At 39.2% G+C, this 16,676-nt stretch overlaps 1 protein-coding gene across 1 annotated transcript in view; it reads left to right on the top strand.

The window, feature by feature from the left end:
- The window catches only part of LOC109836670 (protein RETICULATA-RELATED 1, chloroplastic-like), a 12,045-nt gene continuing 7,045 nt past the window's right edge, over positions 11,677–16,676 (top strand). The window contains exons 1-5 of the mRNA XM_020404643.1: positions 11,677–12,216; positions 12,296–12,394; positions 14,175–14,395; positions 15,915–15,984; positions 16,138–16,217. Of these exons, the coding sequence (XP_020260232.1) occupies positions 11,797–12,216; positions 12,296–12,394; positions 14,175–14,395; positions 15,915–15,984; positions 16,138–16,217 (890 nt within the window). The 5' untranslated portion in view covers positions 11,677–11,796. The remainder of the gene's footprint in view (positions 12,217–12,295; positions 12,395–14,174; positions 14,396–15,914; positions 15,985–16,137; positions 16,218–16,676) is intronic.

Here is a 16,676-nt window from a genome sequence, read left to right as displayed (position 1 = left end):
GGTTTGACCAAGTGGGAGTTTTGAGACGATCCTAACTGTAGGAAGGTTTGATCGCTCAATTTGTGGACCTCTCGTTCATGGAACGAATCGAGAGGGGATTTTGGCTTTGGTCCTAACTGTTTAAAGGTTTGACCAAGATGGGAATTTGAGACGATCCTAACTGTTTAAAGGTTTGATCGTTCAATTTGTGGACCTCTCGTTCATGGAACGAATCGAGAGGGGATTTTGGCTTTGGTCCTAACTGTTTAAAGGTTTGACCAAGATGGGAATTTGAGACGATCCTAACTGTTTAAAGGTTTGATCGTTCAATTTGTGGACCTCTCGTTCATGGAACGAATCGAGAGGGGATTTTGGCTTTGGTCCTAACTGTTTAAAGGTTTGACCAAGATGGGAATTTGAGACGATCCTAACTGTTTAAAGGTTTGATCGTTCAATTTGTGGACCTCTCGTTCATGGAACGAATCGAGAGGGGATTTTGGCTTTGGTCCTAACTGTTTAAAGGTTTGACCAAGATGGGAATTTGAGACGATCCTAACTGTTTAAAGGTTTGATCGTTCAATTTGTGGACCTCTCGTTCATGGAACGAATCGAGAGGGGATTTTGGCTTATATATATATATATATTCCCAATTAGGGTTTACTATCCCTTTTCAACATCTAAAAATAGTCTGAGTTGATACTGGTAAAAACAAGAAGAATTGATTAGAAACATCCAGTTAATGAATAAAAATTTAAAGAACATTATAGCTTAAAAAGCCAATTAGGGTTTACTATCCCTTTTCAACATCTAAAAATAGTCTGAGTTGATACTGGTAAAAACAAGAAGAATTGATTAGAAACATCCAGTTAATGAATAAAAATTTAAAGAACATTATAGCTTAAAAAGTATCGTCACTATATAAATTAAAATAACTGCATATAATTTTAGTAATAAGCTGGAGCAGCAAAAATGTATTAGTAACATCAATTGATAGATGTTTAAATCCATAAAAATGTTAAAAGATTATAATATAATAGCTTAGCATTGGTTGATTATAATTTAGAAACATTAATATCTGATGTTAATAATATTTATAGGGTAAAAGAATACAAGAAATTACATATGGTGAAATTATCAGAACGTTCAGATATATCCTTTAAAATAATCAGGCTATTTCCATTGCAAATAGAAAAGTGACGGAAATAAATCTAAAATTCAGAAAATGTTCATGAATCACTTGAATTGGCATTAACATGCATATCTATTAAAGAAGCACCAACTGAGTCATATTAAAGAATAATATAATAACTTTATCCTAATCAAAGAAGAATTTGTTGGAAATTATGGTTAAATCTGGAATTAAACAGTGAAGGATGACGAGCTGTTATTTTAAAATTTTCAATTAAACTGCTGTGCGTTTGTGAAACGCTGTGCTTAAAGCAATATTTGGCCTACTCCGATGCAAGGATCCCAAGGCCAAACTGCTTCCAGGAATAGCAGTACAGTACTCTGGTGTGCACCAACCCAGTACTGTCAAGATCTCCTCGATCTATAAGACCTTTCGGTCAAGGCAAAAGATCTTCTCGATCTCAGAACCTTACGGTTCAAAACCTTTCGGTTTCAGGGTTCCTGCGGACACAGTTTCTGCAGCAACAACAACACAACAACAACGTCAATCTGACGTTCGTATTCCAAGTTTGCGTGGGTATACCGACGTTCGTATTTTATACTGACGTTCGTATTCCACTCTCGCGAGAGAGTTTCCAGCAGCAACCAAGAGCTGCCCAAGGGCGCTATTTATAGGCCTCTAAGGCCAGCTTAAGAGTCACTAGCAATTAATGTGACCGTTACAATTCTTAATGACAATTAAGATTGTAACATCAATGCATTAAATTGCTCTTAATGCTGTTGTAACTGCTGCATGTAGTAACTGCTGAATACGAGGCAATCAATGGACGCGTTGCTACGAAACACGAGGGTCAAGTCTCAGCAAACCAGACGAACCTCGTTTGACAAACGAACCTCGTTTGACAAACGAACATCGTCAAACAGGCGAACCTCGTGTGACAGACGAACCTCGTCGAACGAGCGGACATAGTCAAATAGGCGAACCTCGTATGACATACGAACCTCGTCGATCGAGCAAACCTCGTCAAACAGGCGAGCCTCGTATGACAGACAAACTTCGTCGAACGAACGAACATCGTCAAACAGGCGAACCTCGTATGACAGACGAACCTCGTCAAACGAGCGAACCTTGTCAAACTACGAGAACGCTAGGGTCACCCTCGTGCGAATACGTAGCTCGTTCGTATGTTGCGAAGCAGCCTGCGAGGCAACCTTCGTGGCGACCATAGTGGCAGCTAACGTGGCGCCAAACAACGCCACCTCGCCCCGATGTGCAAAGTGCGCCTAACAAAGCGCCACTTAGTGCCTCAGCCCGATTAGCCCTAATCCCCGGCCCATTGGCCCCCGGCCCACGGCCCCTGGCCCACGACCCACTAGAACTTATGAGGGATTAATTCAAATAAAACACTTCTCGGCTTGCCGTTGGCAAGCCTCGAACAAGTGACCTTTTGAAACACCAAAACATAAACTTTTCACTAGGCTACTAAGCATTTATGAAAAGTACTTGTAGTTAATATATATATAGTTTGAAAACTCATTTTGGAAAGCAGTTTTGACCAAAAAATCCAACAATCCCCCACAAGTTTTTAAACTAGTGTCGTGTAATGGTGCCGTTGTTTCAATCGTTGTGCATAAGGTAGATGTCGCAAGGACTTGAATCCTCCTTAGACCAACTGAATAGAAGATAGATGCATGGTGTCGCAGAGACTTGAACCAGCACATGTCTAAAATCCAGCGATCACACAATATCAAACTCATCTGTGGTAGTTTTCACTTTGAACCACATTTGCCTTTGCCTTTGCACATTTATGGCCCTGTGCTAGTCCTGGTTTCTGCTAGGGCTCTAGGTATCTTTCCACAAGACATCATAGGAGACAGCCAAATCTCCACCCAGGCATATGTGAGTTCTTTAGGCATGTTTTCTATCAAACATCCCGCATCCGAAATGCTTTGAACTCATTGTTTGCGTCAAAAGTTGGTTTTGTCATGGAATTCATTATATCTTCAGTCGATTACAATAAATTCAAAAAGAGATAGCCTTTTTATAAGACTTCTTTTACACAACAAAATGAAAATTACAACTCTTGGGAAACAAACGCAGGATCGTTGTTTGGATCACTGCTTGCGTGGGATCTTTGCCTGTGCCGGGGGTGCGTTAGCCCGTGGACCACCAAATCACAGATTCTGATCGAATCGTGAGGGGTTTATGATTCTGACTTCGTTTATCGAAGTGAGAACTTGAAACGATATCTTATCAAGGTAAGATAGTCGTTCTTCTTGAAATCAAGTCAAAGCCTGAATATCAAGGAGTTACAGAAGCTCGAGTACTCTGCCCTCTCTGCTCTGAAATCAGCCTGTGGATGCTCTCTGATCAGCCTCTTTCAAAAAAAACGATCTCAAGGGGTATTTATAGCCTCTAGGATGAACAGTGCTTCCGAGACAGTGTTTACTGTCTCGGGAACAGTAACTGTCTGGCAGTCTCGGGTTCCGAGACAGTAAAGACTGTCTCGGTCTCGCCCCGCGAGACAGTAAATACTGTCTCGGGAACAGTAACTGTCTGGCAGTTTTCGTTGTAACTGCCTTCCCACGTTTTCAAACTCCGTTATTTTGGTAGTTATTCACGTGATTCTCGCCCACGACGTTCCCCATGTTCTTTGACAGTTAATGGCCACGTGTCGGCGGTTTATAAAACAGTTTCTGAACCTTCGAGAACTGTCTCGCACGGAGAGACAGTAAACACTGTCTCGCACGGAGAGACAGTAAAGACTGTCTCGCGCGGAGAGACAGTAAACACTGTCTCGCGCGGAGAGACAGTAAAGTCTGTCTCGCGTGCGAGACAGTAAAGACTGTCTTTTTTCTTTGATTTTTCGATGATCTCCTCTTGAGCTGTATTTGGATATCTATTAGCATTTTTTAACGCCTACACTCATTAAGTCTTAAGAGCCATCCTCTCTCATGATAAGATTCTAGGTGAGTCCTTTAGGCGTGTTTCCTATCTAACACCCCGCATCCGAAATGCTTTGGAAAGTGTTCCAGACTTATTCTTTTATAGAGGAGTCTGGGACATTTTGGATAAGACAGGTCTTATTTGCAATCCTTTCAATACTTGATTTTAATCCTTTCAATCCCACTGTGGTCGCCAGCTTGTTTGCGTCAAAAGTTGGTTTTGTCATGGAATTCATTATATCTTCAGTTTCTAGGTGAGTCCTTTAGGCGTGTTTCCTATCTAACACCCCGCATCCGAAATGCTTTGGACCCATTAAGACTTAACAGCCAGCCCCTTTACATGATAGGATTATCAGTGAGTCCTTTAGGCATGTTACCTATCCAACATCCTGCATCCGAAATGCATTGGACCTATTAAGGCTTAAGAGCCAACCTCTTTACATGATAGGATTTCACTTGTAAATCTTACTTGACTTTTGAACCAATCATCTTGTCATTAGTAGCGTAAGCTTTGAACTAATAACTTGACGAAATGGTAAGTATTTGTAAGACTCACCAAACTTTGCAAATCTTACTTGACTTTTGAACCAGTTATCTTTATTATTAGTAGCATAAGCTTTGAACTAATAATTGGATGAACATGGTAAGTATTTGTAGGACTCACAAAACTTTGAGACCCATTACAGCAGACGTCTTTTCGACTATGTCCTTTTTCAGACCTTTAGTCAAAGGATCAGCCACATTCTCTGAAGACCGAACGCCAATCACCGAGATGACTCCTTGGCAAATGAGTTCTCTCAAATAGTCATGCTTCAGACGAATGGTCCGCTTCTTTCCATTGAACAACGAGTTCGCTGCCACAACACCCGTTGCCTGATTATCACAATAGATTGTAATCGCGCCTTGCAATTCTGTCAATGGAAGGTCTCGGAGAATACAACTGAGCCACTCAGTTTCATCTCCTGCAGCACAGAATGCGAAGAACTCAGATTCCATCGATGACTGTGTAATCATAGTTTGCTTCTTAGATTTCCACGAGACGGCAGCTCCGCCCATGGTGAAGACAAAACCTCCAGTGGATCTGCACTCATCTGGTTCTGAGCACCAGCTCGCATCTGAATAGCCTTCGATTATAGCCGGATATCTTGTGTAGAATAGGCCCAAACTTGTAGTTCCTTTCAAGTATCTCATCAATCTCTGGACAGCATCCTAGTGAAACTTTCCAGGATTACTTGTGAACCTACTAAGCATTCCTACAGCAAATGCTATATCTGGCCTTGTGCATCTCATCGCGTACATAAGACTTCCAATTATCTTTGAGTACCTTAGCTGTTCTACTGGTCTTCCAGTGTTCGGTCGAAGCTTCTTGTTGTAATCATACGGTACTAACAGTTCTGGCAGGTCATAGTAGCCATACTTCCTTAGCATGCTCTCGACATAATGAGATTGGGACAATCCAATACCCTCTTCAGAGTATATGATTTTGATTCCGAGAATCACGTCCGCAGTTCCAAGGTCCTTCATGCTGAACTGAGCTGATAAAAATTTCTTGGTAGATGTTACTATCTCCAAATCACTCCCGACGATGAGCATGTCATCCACATAGAGGCAGATAACCACCACCTTCCCTTCAATGACCTTGATGTATAGGCATTTGTCAGACTCACTGACTTGATACCCATTATTGTGAACAACCCCATCGAACTTCTCATGCCAGAGTTTCGATGTCTGCTTAAGTCCATATAGAGACTTAATAAGTTTACAAACTTTACCACCTGGAGCATCAAGTCCTTCTGGTTTCTCCATGTAGATCTCTTCTGTGAGGTCTCCACTGAGAAAGACAGTCTTCACATCCATCTGATGTATGACGAACCTTTTTATCGTCGTCCATGCGATAAGCACTCTGATGGTAGTGATCCTGCAAACTGGTGCATAGATGTCAAAGAAATCTGTTCCTTCTCTCTGAGAGAATCCTTTCGCCACCAGTCTTGCTTTGTACTTCTCAATAGTACCATCAGGACGAATCTTCTTTTTGAAGATCCACTTGCAACTGATAGGCCTAGCATCTTCAGGTACATCCACCAGCTCCCACGTGTGAGTTTGGATCAATGAATCCATCTCATCATCTATAGCTTCTTTCCACAGAAGAACATCTGTTGATTGCATTGCTTCTTGGAAAGTCTGTGGGTCTCCTTCCACATTATAGGTGATGAAATCATCTCCAAAATTTTTCTGTCTCCTGACACACTTTGAAGATGGTTTAGTAACTCCTTCATCACTGACACTTTCAGTTTCTCCCGAAACTAGCTCCTCTGGTGCGTTTGTCGTACTAGCATTCTCTGCTATATCTTTGAGCAATAATCCTTTATCTTTGATAAACTTATCCGCAAAGAATTCTGCATCCCGAGCTTCAATGATGGAGTTGGTTCCAAGGTCAAGGAACCTGCAAGCATCACTATCTTCAGCAAAGCCAAAAAACACACATCTGTTTGCCTTTGGTCCGAGCTTAGGCCTTCTGATATCTGGAACTCGAACATATGCGAGACAACCCCACACTTTGAGACTATCCAAAGGATCTGGATGTCCCAACCATAACTGATGAGGAGTACTATCAGTTTTGGAATAGGGTACTCTGTTCATAATCCAATTTGCCATCAGAAAAGCCTCTCCCCAATAGCATATAGGTAGTCCGGATGTAATTAGCATCGAATTCACCATCTCGGTCAATGTGCGATTCTTCCTTTCTGCAATTCCATTAGATTGCGGAAAATACGGAGCAGTGGTTTCAGCAATGATTCCATGCTCCTTGAAATATGCCTCCGACTCCTTGGATCGGTACTCTCCTCCTCTGTCACTCCTGAGTCTTTTCACCTGAAGTCCAAGCTGCTTCTCCACTCGATTCCGAAAATTGACGAACTTGCTGAAGGCTTCATCTTTAGATTTCAGCAGGTAGACGTGGCAGAAGCGAGAGTGGTCATCAATGAAGGTGATGAAGTACTTCATGCCGCCTCGAGTGACGAAGCTCTTGAAATCACAAGTATCTGAGTGAATCAGATCCAATAGGTTGGTGCTCCTTGTGACACTTGAAAATGGCTTTCTTGTCAACTTCGCTTGCGCACATACTTCACACTTATCAGGTTTGTTACCCCCATATTTCGGAAGTAATCCTAACTTCTCCATGCTAGACAGCTTTCTATAATTTACATGTCCTAGCCTATTGTGCCATAATACAGAGGAGTAAGCAGAAGAGGATACTTCATTTACAACTGAGTTGGGTACAATAGTTTTGATTTTATACATGTCATCAGTACAATATGCATTGCCAAAATATATTTTCTTAAAAGATAACACAGCCTTTCCTCCTTGGAAATCCAGCCTCATACCAGCGTCACACAACAGGCTTCCAGAGACTAAGTTTTTGGCAATTGAGGGAACATGTTTCACATCCTTCAATGTGAGAGTCTTCCCTGAAGAAAGAGTCAGCACCACAGTCCCAGTTCCAAGAACAGGAACCACAGAACGATCAGCCATTGATACGTTCTCTTTGGCAGCAACATAGGAAGAGAACAAATCTCTGTTGGAGCAGACATGACAGGTAGCACATGTATCTAACCACCAACCAGAGACTTTGCTGGGAGTTGTCACCTGAAAGAGCATAGCCACATAATTGTCAAGTTGATTAACATTGTGTACTGTTCCCTTCTTTGGTGCTTTGCAGTCTTTGGCAAAATGTCATTGCTTCCCACAATTGAAGCATTTGCCGCTCTTCTTGAAATCTTTCTTCTGAACATTCAAGTTCTTCGGATTATGATTCTTCTTTTTGTTAAAAGACTTCTTTTTCTTAGAAGAATTGGTACCCTTCTCAGAGTTAGTAGCCACCATGTTAGCAGACGCCTTCTGCTTAGCTAGGAGCTCATTCTTTGTGCGAGTCCGAATCTCGTCCTCGATCCGAATGAACCTCTTCAAATCAGATAAAGTCACCTGTCTTTTCCTTCTTCGGATGTCCGTGGAGAACGACATCCAAGATGGAGAAAGCTTGTTGACAATTGCACCAGAAATAAAGGTTTGACAAAGACTGATCTTTTCATCCTTCAGCTTCATAACAAGCTTTTCGAGTTCTTTAACTTGAGGCAAAACCTCAGTTCATAACAAGCTTTTCGAGTTCTTTAACTTGAGGCAAAACCTCAGTGTCATCTTCAAACTTGAAGTCCAAATTTTTGTCAATGAGGTGAGACATGGAAAGCTTCTCCTCATCATTGTATTGCTCCTCCACAGCATTCCAGATTTCCTTTGCAGATGGCTTGTTGGTGTAAGCATCTGCCAGATGATCAGCCAGACAGTTGATTTCCTTTGCAGATGGCTTGTTGGTGTAAGCATCTGCCAGATGATCAGCCAGACAGTTAAGGAGATAACTCCTGCAGAAATGATCATCTTTATCCCAAGAGGCTTCAGACTCTGAGTCTTCTTCAAAATCAGGTTTCTCCTCAGAAACCACAAAGTAGATTTTTAGGAATTGCATCCCAAAAATCACTTTTCGACGCCATGCGTTGAAATTAGATCCATCAAAGTTTTCTAACTTGAGACAGTCCACTCCAAGAGTCCTAACAGGATCCATTAGTAGATCTGAAATATTGCTTTAAGATTATTAGAAATTGTGGTTAAATCTGGAATTAAACAGTGAAGGATGACGAGCTGTTATTTTAAAAATTTTAATTAACTGCTGTGCGTTTGTGAAACGTTGTGCTTAAAGCAATATTTGACCTACTCCAGTGCAAGGATCCCAAGGCCAAAATGCTTCCAGGAACAGCAGTACAATACTCTGGTGTGCACCAACCCAGTACTGTCAAGATCTCCTCGATCTATAAGACCTTTCGGTCAAGGCAAAATATCTTCTCGATCTCAGAACCTTACGGTTCAAAACCTTTCGGTTTCAGGGTTCCTGCGGGCACAGTTTCTGCAGCAACAACACAACAACAACGTCAATCTGACGTTCGTATTCCAAGCTCGCGTGGGTATACCGACGTTCGTATTCTATACTGACGTTCGTATTCCACGCTCACGAGAGAGTTTCCAGCAGCAACCAAGAGCTGCCCAAGGACGCTATTTATAGGCCTCTAAGGCCAGCTCAAGAGTCACTAGCAATTAATGTGACCGTTACAATTCTTAATGATAATTAAGATTATAACATCAATGCATTAAATTGCTCTTAATGCTGTTGTAACTGCTGCATGCAGTAACTGCTGAATACGAGGCAATCAATGGACGCGTTGCTACGAAACGTGAGGGTCAAGTCTCAGCAAATCAGACGAACCTCGTTTGACAAACGAACATCGTCAAACAGGCGAACCTCGTATGATAGACGAACCTTATCGAACGAGCGGACATAGTCAAACAGGCGAACGTCGTATGACATACGAACCTCGTCGATCGAGTGAACCTCGTCAAACAGGCGAACCTCGTATGACAGACGAACCTCCACGAATGAACGAACATCGTCAAATAGGCGAACCTCGTATGACAGACGAACCTCGTCGAACGAGCGAACCTTGTCAAACTACGAGAACGCTAGGGTCACCCTCATGCGAATACGTAGCTCGTCCGCATGCTGTGAAGCAGCCTGCGAGGCAACATTCGTGGCGACCATAGTGGCAGCTAACGTGGCGCCAAACAAAGCGTCACTTAGCACCTCAGCCCGATTAGTCCCGTTCCCCGGCCCATTGTCCCATGGCCCACGACCCACTAGAACTTATGAATGATTAATTCGAATAAAACACTTATTGGCTTGTCGTTGGCAAGCCTCAAATAAGGGACATTTTGAAACACCAAAACATAAACTTTCCACTAGGCTACTAAGCATTTATGAAAAGTACTTGTAGTTAATATATAAGTGCAAAGTGCGCCTAACAAAGCGCCACTTAGCGTCTCAGCCCGATTAGCCCCGATCACCGGCCCACGGCCCACGACTCACGGTCCACTAGAACTTATGAGGGATTAATTTAAATAAAACACTTCTCGGCTTGCCAACGACAAGCCTCGAACAAGGAACCTTTTGAAACACCAAAACATAAACTTTCCACTAGGCTACTAAGTATTTATGAAAAGTACTTGTAGTTAATATATATATAGTTTGAAAACTCATTTTGAAAAGCAGTTTTGACCAAAAAATCCAACAGAATTCTGCATGAAGATATAAGAAAATAGTAAGTATTAAAAATTTTCATATTTTGTTCTTCAAATACTAAAGAGATTAAATATTAATATTATAATCTAAGGCAATTTAGCAATAAAAAATATATGTATTTAATTTAGATGTTTGTGAAACACCGGAAATACATTTAACTTCTTTGTAAGGTTAAACGATAAGATAAAAGATTAACGAGCCCAAGAAAGATAACATTATAAAAAATACAACTCCAACCTCATGTCACAATCGATATAGATGATGAAGACACTGCTCTAGAATTGCCCGGGAAAAAGATAAATGTGAAAAAAGATTGATCTTAGCTCACTAAAAAAATAAAACAGAAGGAATAAAAGACAATATTTTATAGAATATTTTAATTATTTTGAGTGAAATTAGGAATCTTTAGAAGAGAGTTTTATGAGCCTTTTCCAGTACTTTTATATGCTTATGTGGATGCTTTTATCATATAAAAGTATATTAGAGTTAGCATTAATCTTTAATTTATAATTTTTTATGAAGTCTATCAATGATTAGGAACAAACTTTATCTGAAGGCCGGACCAATCATATCCAAAGCATTCCGGTCTCTTCTATAAAAGAAACGAGGCCGGAACGCTTCGGAGGGGGTATCTGTAGGCATCAAAAATTGCCAATAGGTCCCCACGAACAGCTCAGTGTTAGGAAATGACGATGAACGTCACTACCCGGTTCACAAGAGTCCAATTGACGTCGGTGAGCGCCTAAAGTGAATCGACGAGCTACGAGAGCCGACAGAGTTTCAGAACAACAGGGACACTGACTGACTGAGAACCCCGCAACCGCTGCAAAAGGAGCAACACCCGTCATGTCCTGATCATCACACTGATTTTATAATTTTTTATGAAGTCTATCAATGATTAGGAACAAACTTTATATTCTCTTTTGTATCGTTTTAGCGTACATTCAATCAATCATTTTGACTTATTGGTTTTAAATATTTGCCTTCCTTGTATAATACTATTTCAATATTTTTTACTTTTGTAACACTATACTTTCTCAAGTAGAGATTGGTTCCATATCAATCAAAATAATATGAAAATTCAAATTAGTTTTAAATTATATTTATTTTCTGTCAATCAAATATCAACATCAAAATTTAAATTGGCTATAGCTTATTTATACAAACATCAAAGAAAATAAATAATTACAATATTAAAGTTTAGAGACAAAAGTGAACACAAACTATTAAAGAGGAACCAATGAATAAATTTTAGTTAGAAAAAAAGCCAAAAATATTTAACCATGGTATGTAACCACGTGCATTGCATGTATATAAAACTTATTATTATGAAAAAGTCCTAATTGACTAACATCCCATAAATAATTCGGGTTCGGGTTAACCACAACACAAACCAAACCCGCCCCACAACTTAAAACCCCACTCTTAAGTCCTAGTTCCCGACTAATCTCTCTCTCTTCGCCGCCACCTCTCTCAAACTCCGAAGGGAATATTCATTCATCGAAAGAAAGGGGGGACGAGAAAGAAAAACAAAAGCTGGTCGAGATCAATTGGAGCCATCAATGGCGTTCTCCTGCTCCCATTTCTCTTCTTCCTGCTTCAAATCTAACGGTTCCCCTCCATCCGTCAGCGATTCTAAGCTCCCAACCAATCTCCATACCTCCATCCGGCTCCCTCTCACTCGGTCCCTCTTTCCTCTCACCATCAGGGCTCAAAACCCTAATCGGACCTCCGGAACCCTAATTTTGTCTGCAGGCGGAAATGACAACCTCCCTCCCCCTAACGATGGCGGAGGTAATGGCGGCGGCGGAGGCGACGACGAGGACGATTATGAGGAAGCTGAGTTCGGCCCGATAATGAAGTTTGAGGAGGTGATGAAAGAGGCGGAGGCTCGAGGGGCGACGCTGCCTAATGATATGTTGGAGGCAGCCAAATCCGTGGGAATTCGGAGGTTGCTTCTTCTTAGATATCTAGATTTGCAGGTGACTTTGTGTTTTTTAGGTTAAAGGTTTTGATTTTTGAACGGGATTTTGTAGTTTACTGTTGGTTTGTGTTTTGAAGGGGTCGGTTTGGCCTCTTGGGATGTTGATGAGGTCGTGTTCCATGCTGCGGGATCGAATGCTGGCGGATCCCTCGTTTCTTTTTAAAGTTGGCACTGAGGTAACTTTTTGCCTTGAGAATTTTTTCCTTTTCATTTGTCAGAAAAATTAGATTTTGACGGATTACTTTTCGATTTGTTGGGAGATAGCATTTTCAAAGAATGTACTTTCATGTTATTGAATTTTTTTAATCTTTCTGACAGAATGTTGATTTTTACTGTTAAAGATGCAATTTTCATGAGAACTGCAATTAGACAATTTTTTATTTTCAAAGAATGTACTTTCACGTCATCCTCCTCCTTTAGACTATCTCCAGCAGGAGTCGAAATTTTAACCTTCTCTCTCCTGCCACATCACTTTATTCCCCTCCACATAATTCAACAATCTTCATTTTCTATCATCTCTACAGCAGGAGTTTTTTCAAAAGATTTTTACTTTATTTGGGACCCACTATAACCCCATCATTCCAACATATATACCCCACCTTATTTATTCATTTCTTTTTCTTATTTCATATATATTACTACTACTACTATTATTATTACTAATATAACTCATTTATTTATAATTATAAATTTTTAATATTTACATAAATAATATATATTATTAATTTAATTTTTGATAATATTTTTGATAATATATATTATTAATTTAATTTTTGAATAAAAAAGCAAAGAGAAGGAGAATAAGGTGTTGAAAACTCAGATTTTTTTTTGTGTCCAAATTACACAAGACTAATCTCTATTTATAGAGCTCAAAAAATAAAAATTATTGCTATAAAAATTATAAATTAATTCCTAGTATTTATCTCCCAAAATATCATTTAAAAATTAGGAGTAAAACAAAAATCGCCAACCAATCAAGCCTTGACACATGGCACATTGCATGGGATGATCACTATTCACCGGACCCACGCGCTCAGAAAAACCAGGGGTGAAATATTCACCCCTTGGGCTCCGGTTTTCCATTTCACCACATTAAAAGCCACCTGTTGGAGCAAAAAACCCCCCCAAATATCTCCTGTTGGAGATAGTCTTAGGGCTTCTCCCGTTCAAAATGGGGTTGTATGTAGATCAAAAAGCTCCATGTCACTCATACTTGATAAAATTTTATGGTTGGTTCAAGTTGACATCTATCCTCTAAATTGGTGCCAAATTCCATGCCAAGGAATTTATGGACATGAGAGGGACTCAGCTATAATTCGAGAAGACCAATTGCCAGGTAACAAAAAATAAATGCTTTTCCTACCTTATTGGTTATGCATTCACTTGCAACATAGGAATGCCTTGCTAGGTTCTCTTTAACTAAGAAAAAGTTTGGGAGAAGGAAGAAATTTATAATAGGAAATCAAATTTAATTCTACGGCACAAATACAGCCAAAGGCTGAAATAATATTCATTACCAATCATTTTCTTTTTTAATTATCAACCCATTTATTTAATGGTGGGATCCTCGTGCATTGGGCCAGCCTTTTTTAATGCATTTACCTAATTATTTTCCAGGGAAATGTAGGATCAGACTTTTTTTTGTTCCTTTCTTTTATGAATTTAAAAAGAATGAATTGTTTTGGGTAATATAGTGTAGTAATAGACTTTAAAGATATGATGCTTTTCATTTGCCAGCTACAAATATTTTGTCCCAATATAAAAGATTGGATTTTCAAATTTGGTAATAGTCATAAGCATTTGCATTAGGATTTATGAACTTTTCAATCTCTTGGAATTAAGGAGTATTTTTCTTTAAAATGCTGAATCAAGTATTGTGTTGTTAAAACTGGAAGAAAGTTTTTTAGTGTTTTTTTTCTTTTAATGAAAGATGTTCTTTTTTGAAAACATATGCAGATAGTTATAGACTCTTGCTGTGCAACATTTGCTGAGGTCCAAAAGAGGGGGAAGGATTTCTGGGCAGAGTTTGAGCTGTATGCAGCTGATCTTTTGGTGGGAATTGTTGTGGACATTGCCTTGGTTGGTATGTTGGCACCTTATGCACGTATAGGAAAGCCTTCTGTGAAGTCAGGTTTCTTTGCTTCCATGGCGCGAGCTTGTAATTCTCTTCCTAGCAGGTATCTTTCTTAAATATACAAAAGAAATCAATTCTCATTTTTCTGGTTTAGCTTGCACAATCAAACTAACAAAACCCTTTTATCCTTTGGTTTTGTGATGGACTATCCTTTTTTTGATTGTTGCAACATGCGTATTATTTCTTAACATCTATTGATGGCCTGTAGCTTCTTTATGTAGTTCGCTCAGGATAAAGTAGGAGAATGCGTCAATCACCTAATGTATGATCATATTGGCTAGATGGAATATTTCCCTTGTCATTGTTTTTTGCTAACAATGCATTATTTGTAGAGAGAGAAATAACTCAATTTTTTAATTCTTGAAGACTATTCAGATCTTGCTTTGATGAACATACATGATGCATGGGCCTTTAACTGAGATCTGCCAGTAGGGGTACAAAGGAATATCCATATCCTTGTATATATCCATATCCGTTAAGATGCAGATATGTTACTAAATATCTATATCTGATAGGAAGTGACTATAGTTACAGATATGTAGTGAAATATCATTCCATATCTGAAATATCCGAATATATGTTGATCATGCAGTTGCAATTTTTCAATCCTTAGATTAATTTATTTGAAGTTAATTTTAATGATCAAGAGATCTAATCTCAGCTTTTCAGATCTCGCGAACATGTTTATGAACCCTCATATCAATTATATTTGTTTTCAATCTTATATGGTTGTTTTATATCTGTTTTGTATCCTTATGTACATCTGCCTGTATATCCATGTCTGTATCCAACTTTAGCGAATATGGATACGAGTTTTCCTTACCAAGATATATTTGTATTCATATCCATGATTACTAAATGGATATTAGAAGTATCATATCCGAGCTGTATCCAATTCATTTCCACCCCTATCTAACAAAGCAAAAAAAAAAAAAAAAAAACAACGCAAAAAAGCCCACACACACACACACAAGAGCATGGGGCTTCTTTCTGTAACTGTACATTGTCAGAAACTTCTGTTACCAAAAATCTGCAATGAAAATTTGTTTTAATCACCTTGCAGGGTTTGAGTAGGGTTTATTTTTACTGAATTCACATTCATGGCATGGTGATTAAAATGAAATACTTCTTGGTGCAGTTGCTCTTGAATTCGGACTATGATTCTTACTTCCTGATGTAGACGAGGGTGCATATTGTTATAATATTATAGCTCTGAAGCTTGAAGCTTTTGATTCAAAAATAACTAATTCTCTAAGGAAAAATAAGCAAGGAGAAAATTTCCCAATTCAATTTGTCATCACTTATTATATTGCTTAGTTGAGTGAGATGAAGTTGACTTTTGACCTTGAATTTGCAATGGTGCCTGTGTAGCTCTTGAGCATTAACATGAAGTTAACCTAAGGCACAAAAACATGAATTGTCTTGTTTGGCTCATGTAAACAAGTTATCAATAGGTGTAATGTGATATGGCCCTAGTAGCGCTACGGGCATTTTCCATTTAATTATTTTGGATGCAACTCGATTTGACTTAGAAACTCTCTTATCTTATATTATGCTTTTAGTGTCTTCGAAGCTGAAAGGCCAGGATGTAAATTTTCTGTTCAACAAAGGATCGGAACGTACTTTTACAAGGTAATTTATTAATGTCATCCAAATGATTCTTGAAGATTCCCTGATCAGCACAGTATTTGAATCTTTCTCAACTGTGGTTTTAGTGTTAATGGTTGCTTTGCATACTTTATTGTAAGATAACAATCTCCTTATATGTTTCTGGATTTGATGCAGGGAGTTTTGTATGGTACAGTTGGATTTGTATGTGGTATTGTAGGCCAAGGCATCGCTAATTTGATTATGACTGCAAAGCGGTATGTTTGCTCTTCAGCTTTGCATACATGTGGTTATGTGGATAATAGCATTTGCATTACGTCTTTACTGTTGCACATACAAATTCCACTCTGTCCTATGTTTGATTTTAAGTGCATTCATCTTCCCCATGTTTCATATACAAATGTAGTTTTAGCATTTTAACTATTGCTTTCAATTTAAACATGACTGTCGAACAAGTTATAATAACGGAGCCTGAGCCTCTTCCTGGTGGTTAAGGAATCCATCTACTGACTCACTATCTCTAACTAGTTGGATAACCTTACAAATTAGGCATGCTGCTTCTATCAATTTTGCATTGCTAATATTTCTTAGTCACTGAATTGTCTGAAACGAACTGTTCATTAAACCAGAAAATAGGCAGTTTATTGTGGTTCCATCTGTGGTTTGCTTGATAGAAGATACAAGGAGAAGCTCTTTAGTTTATAGCTATGTGCAAT

The sequence above is a fragment of the Asparagus officinalis genome, chromosome 4 (assembly GCF_001876935.1).
Source record: "Asparagus officinalis chromosome 4, Aspof.V1, whole genome shotgun sequence".
In the NCBI taxonomy this organism is placed as follows: Eukaryota; Viridiplantae; Streptophyta; class Magnoliopsida; order Asparagales; family Asparagaceae; genus Asparagus; species Asparagus officinalis.
This window is presented reverse-complemented; position numbering and strand designations above follow the sequence as displayed.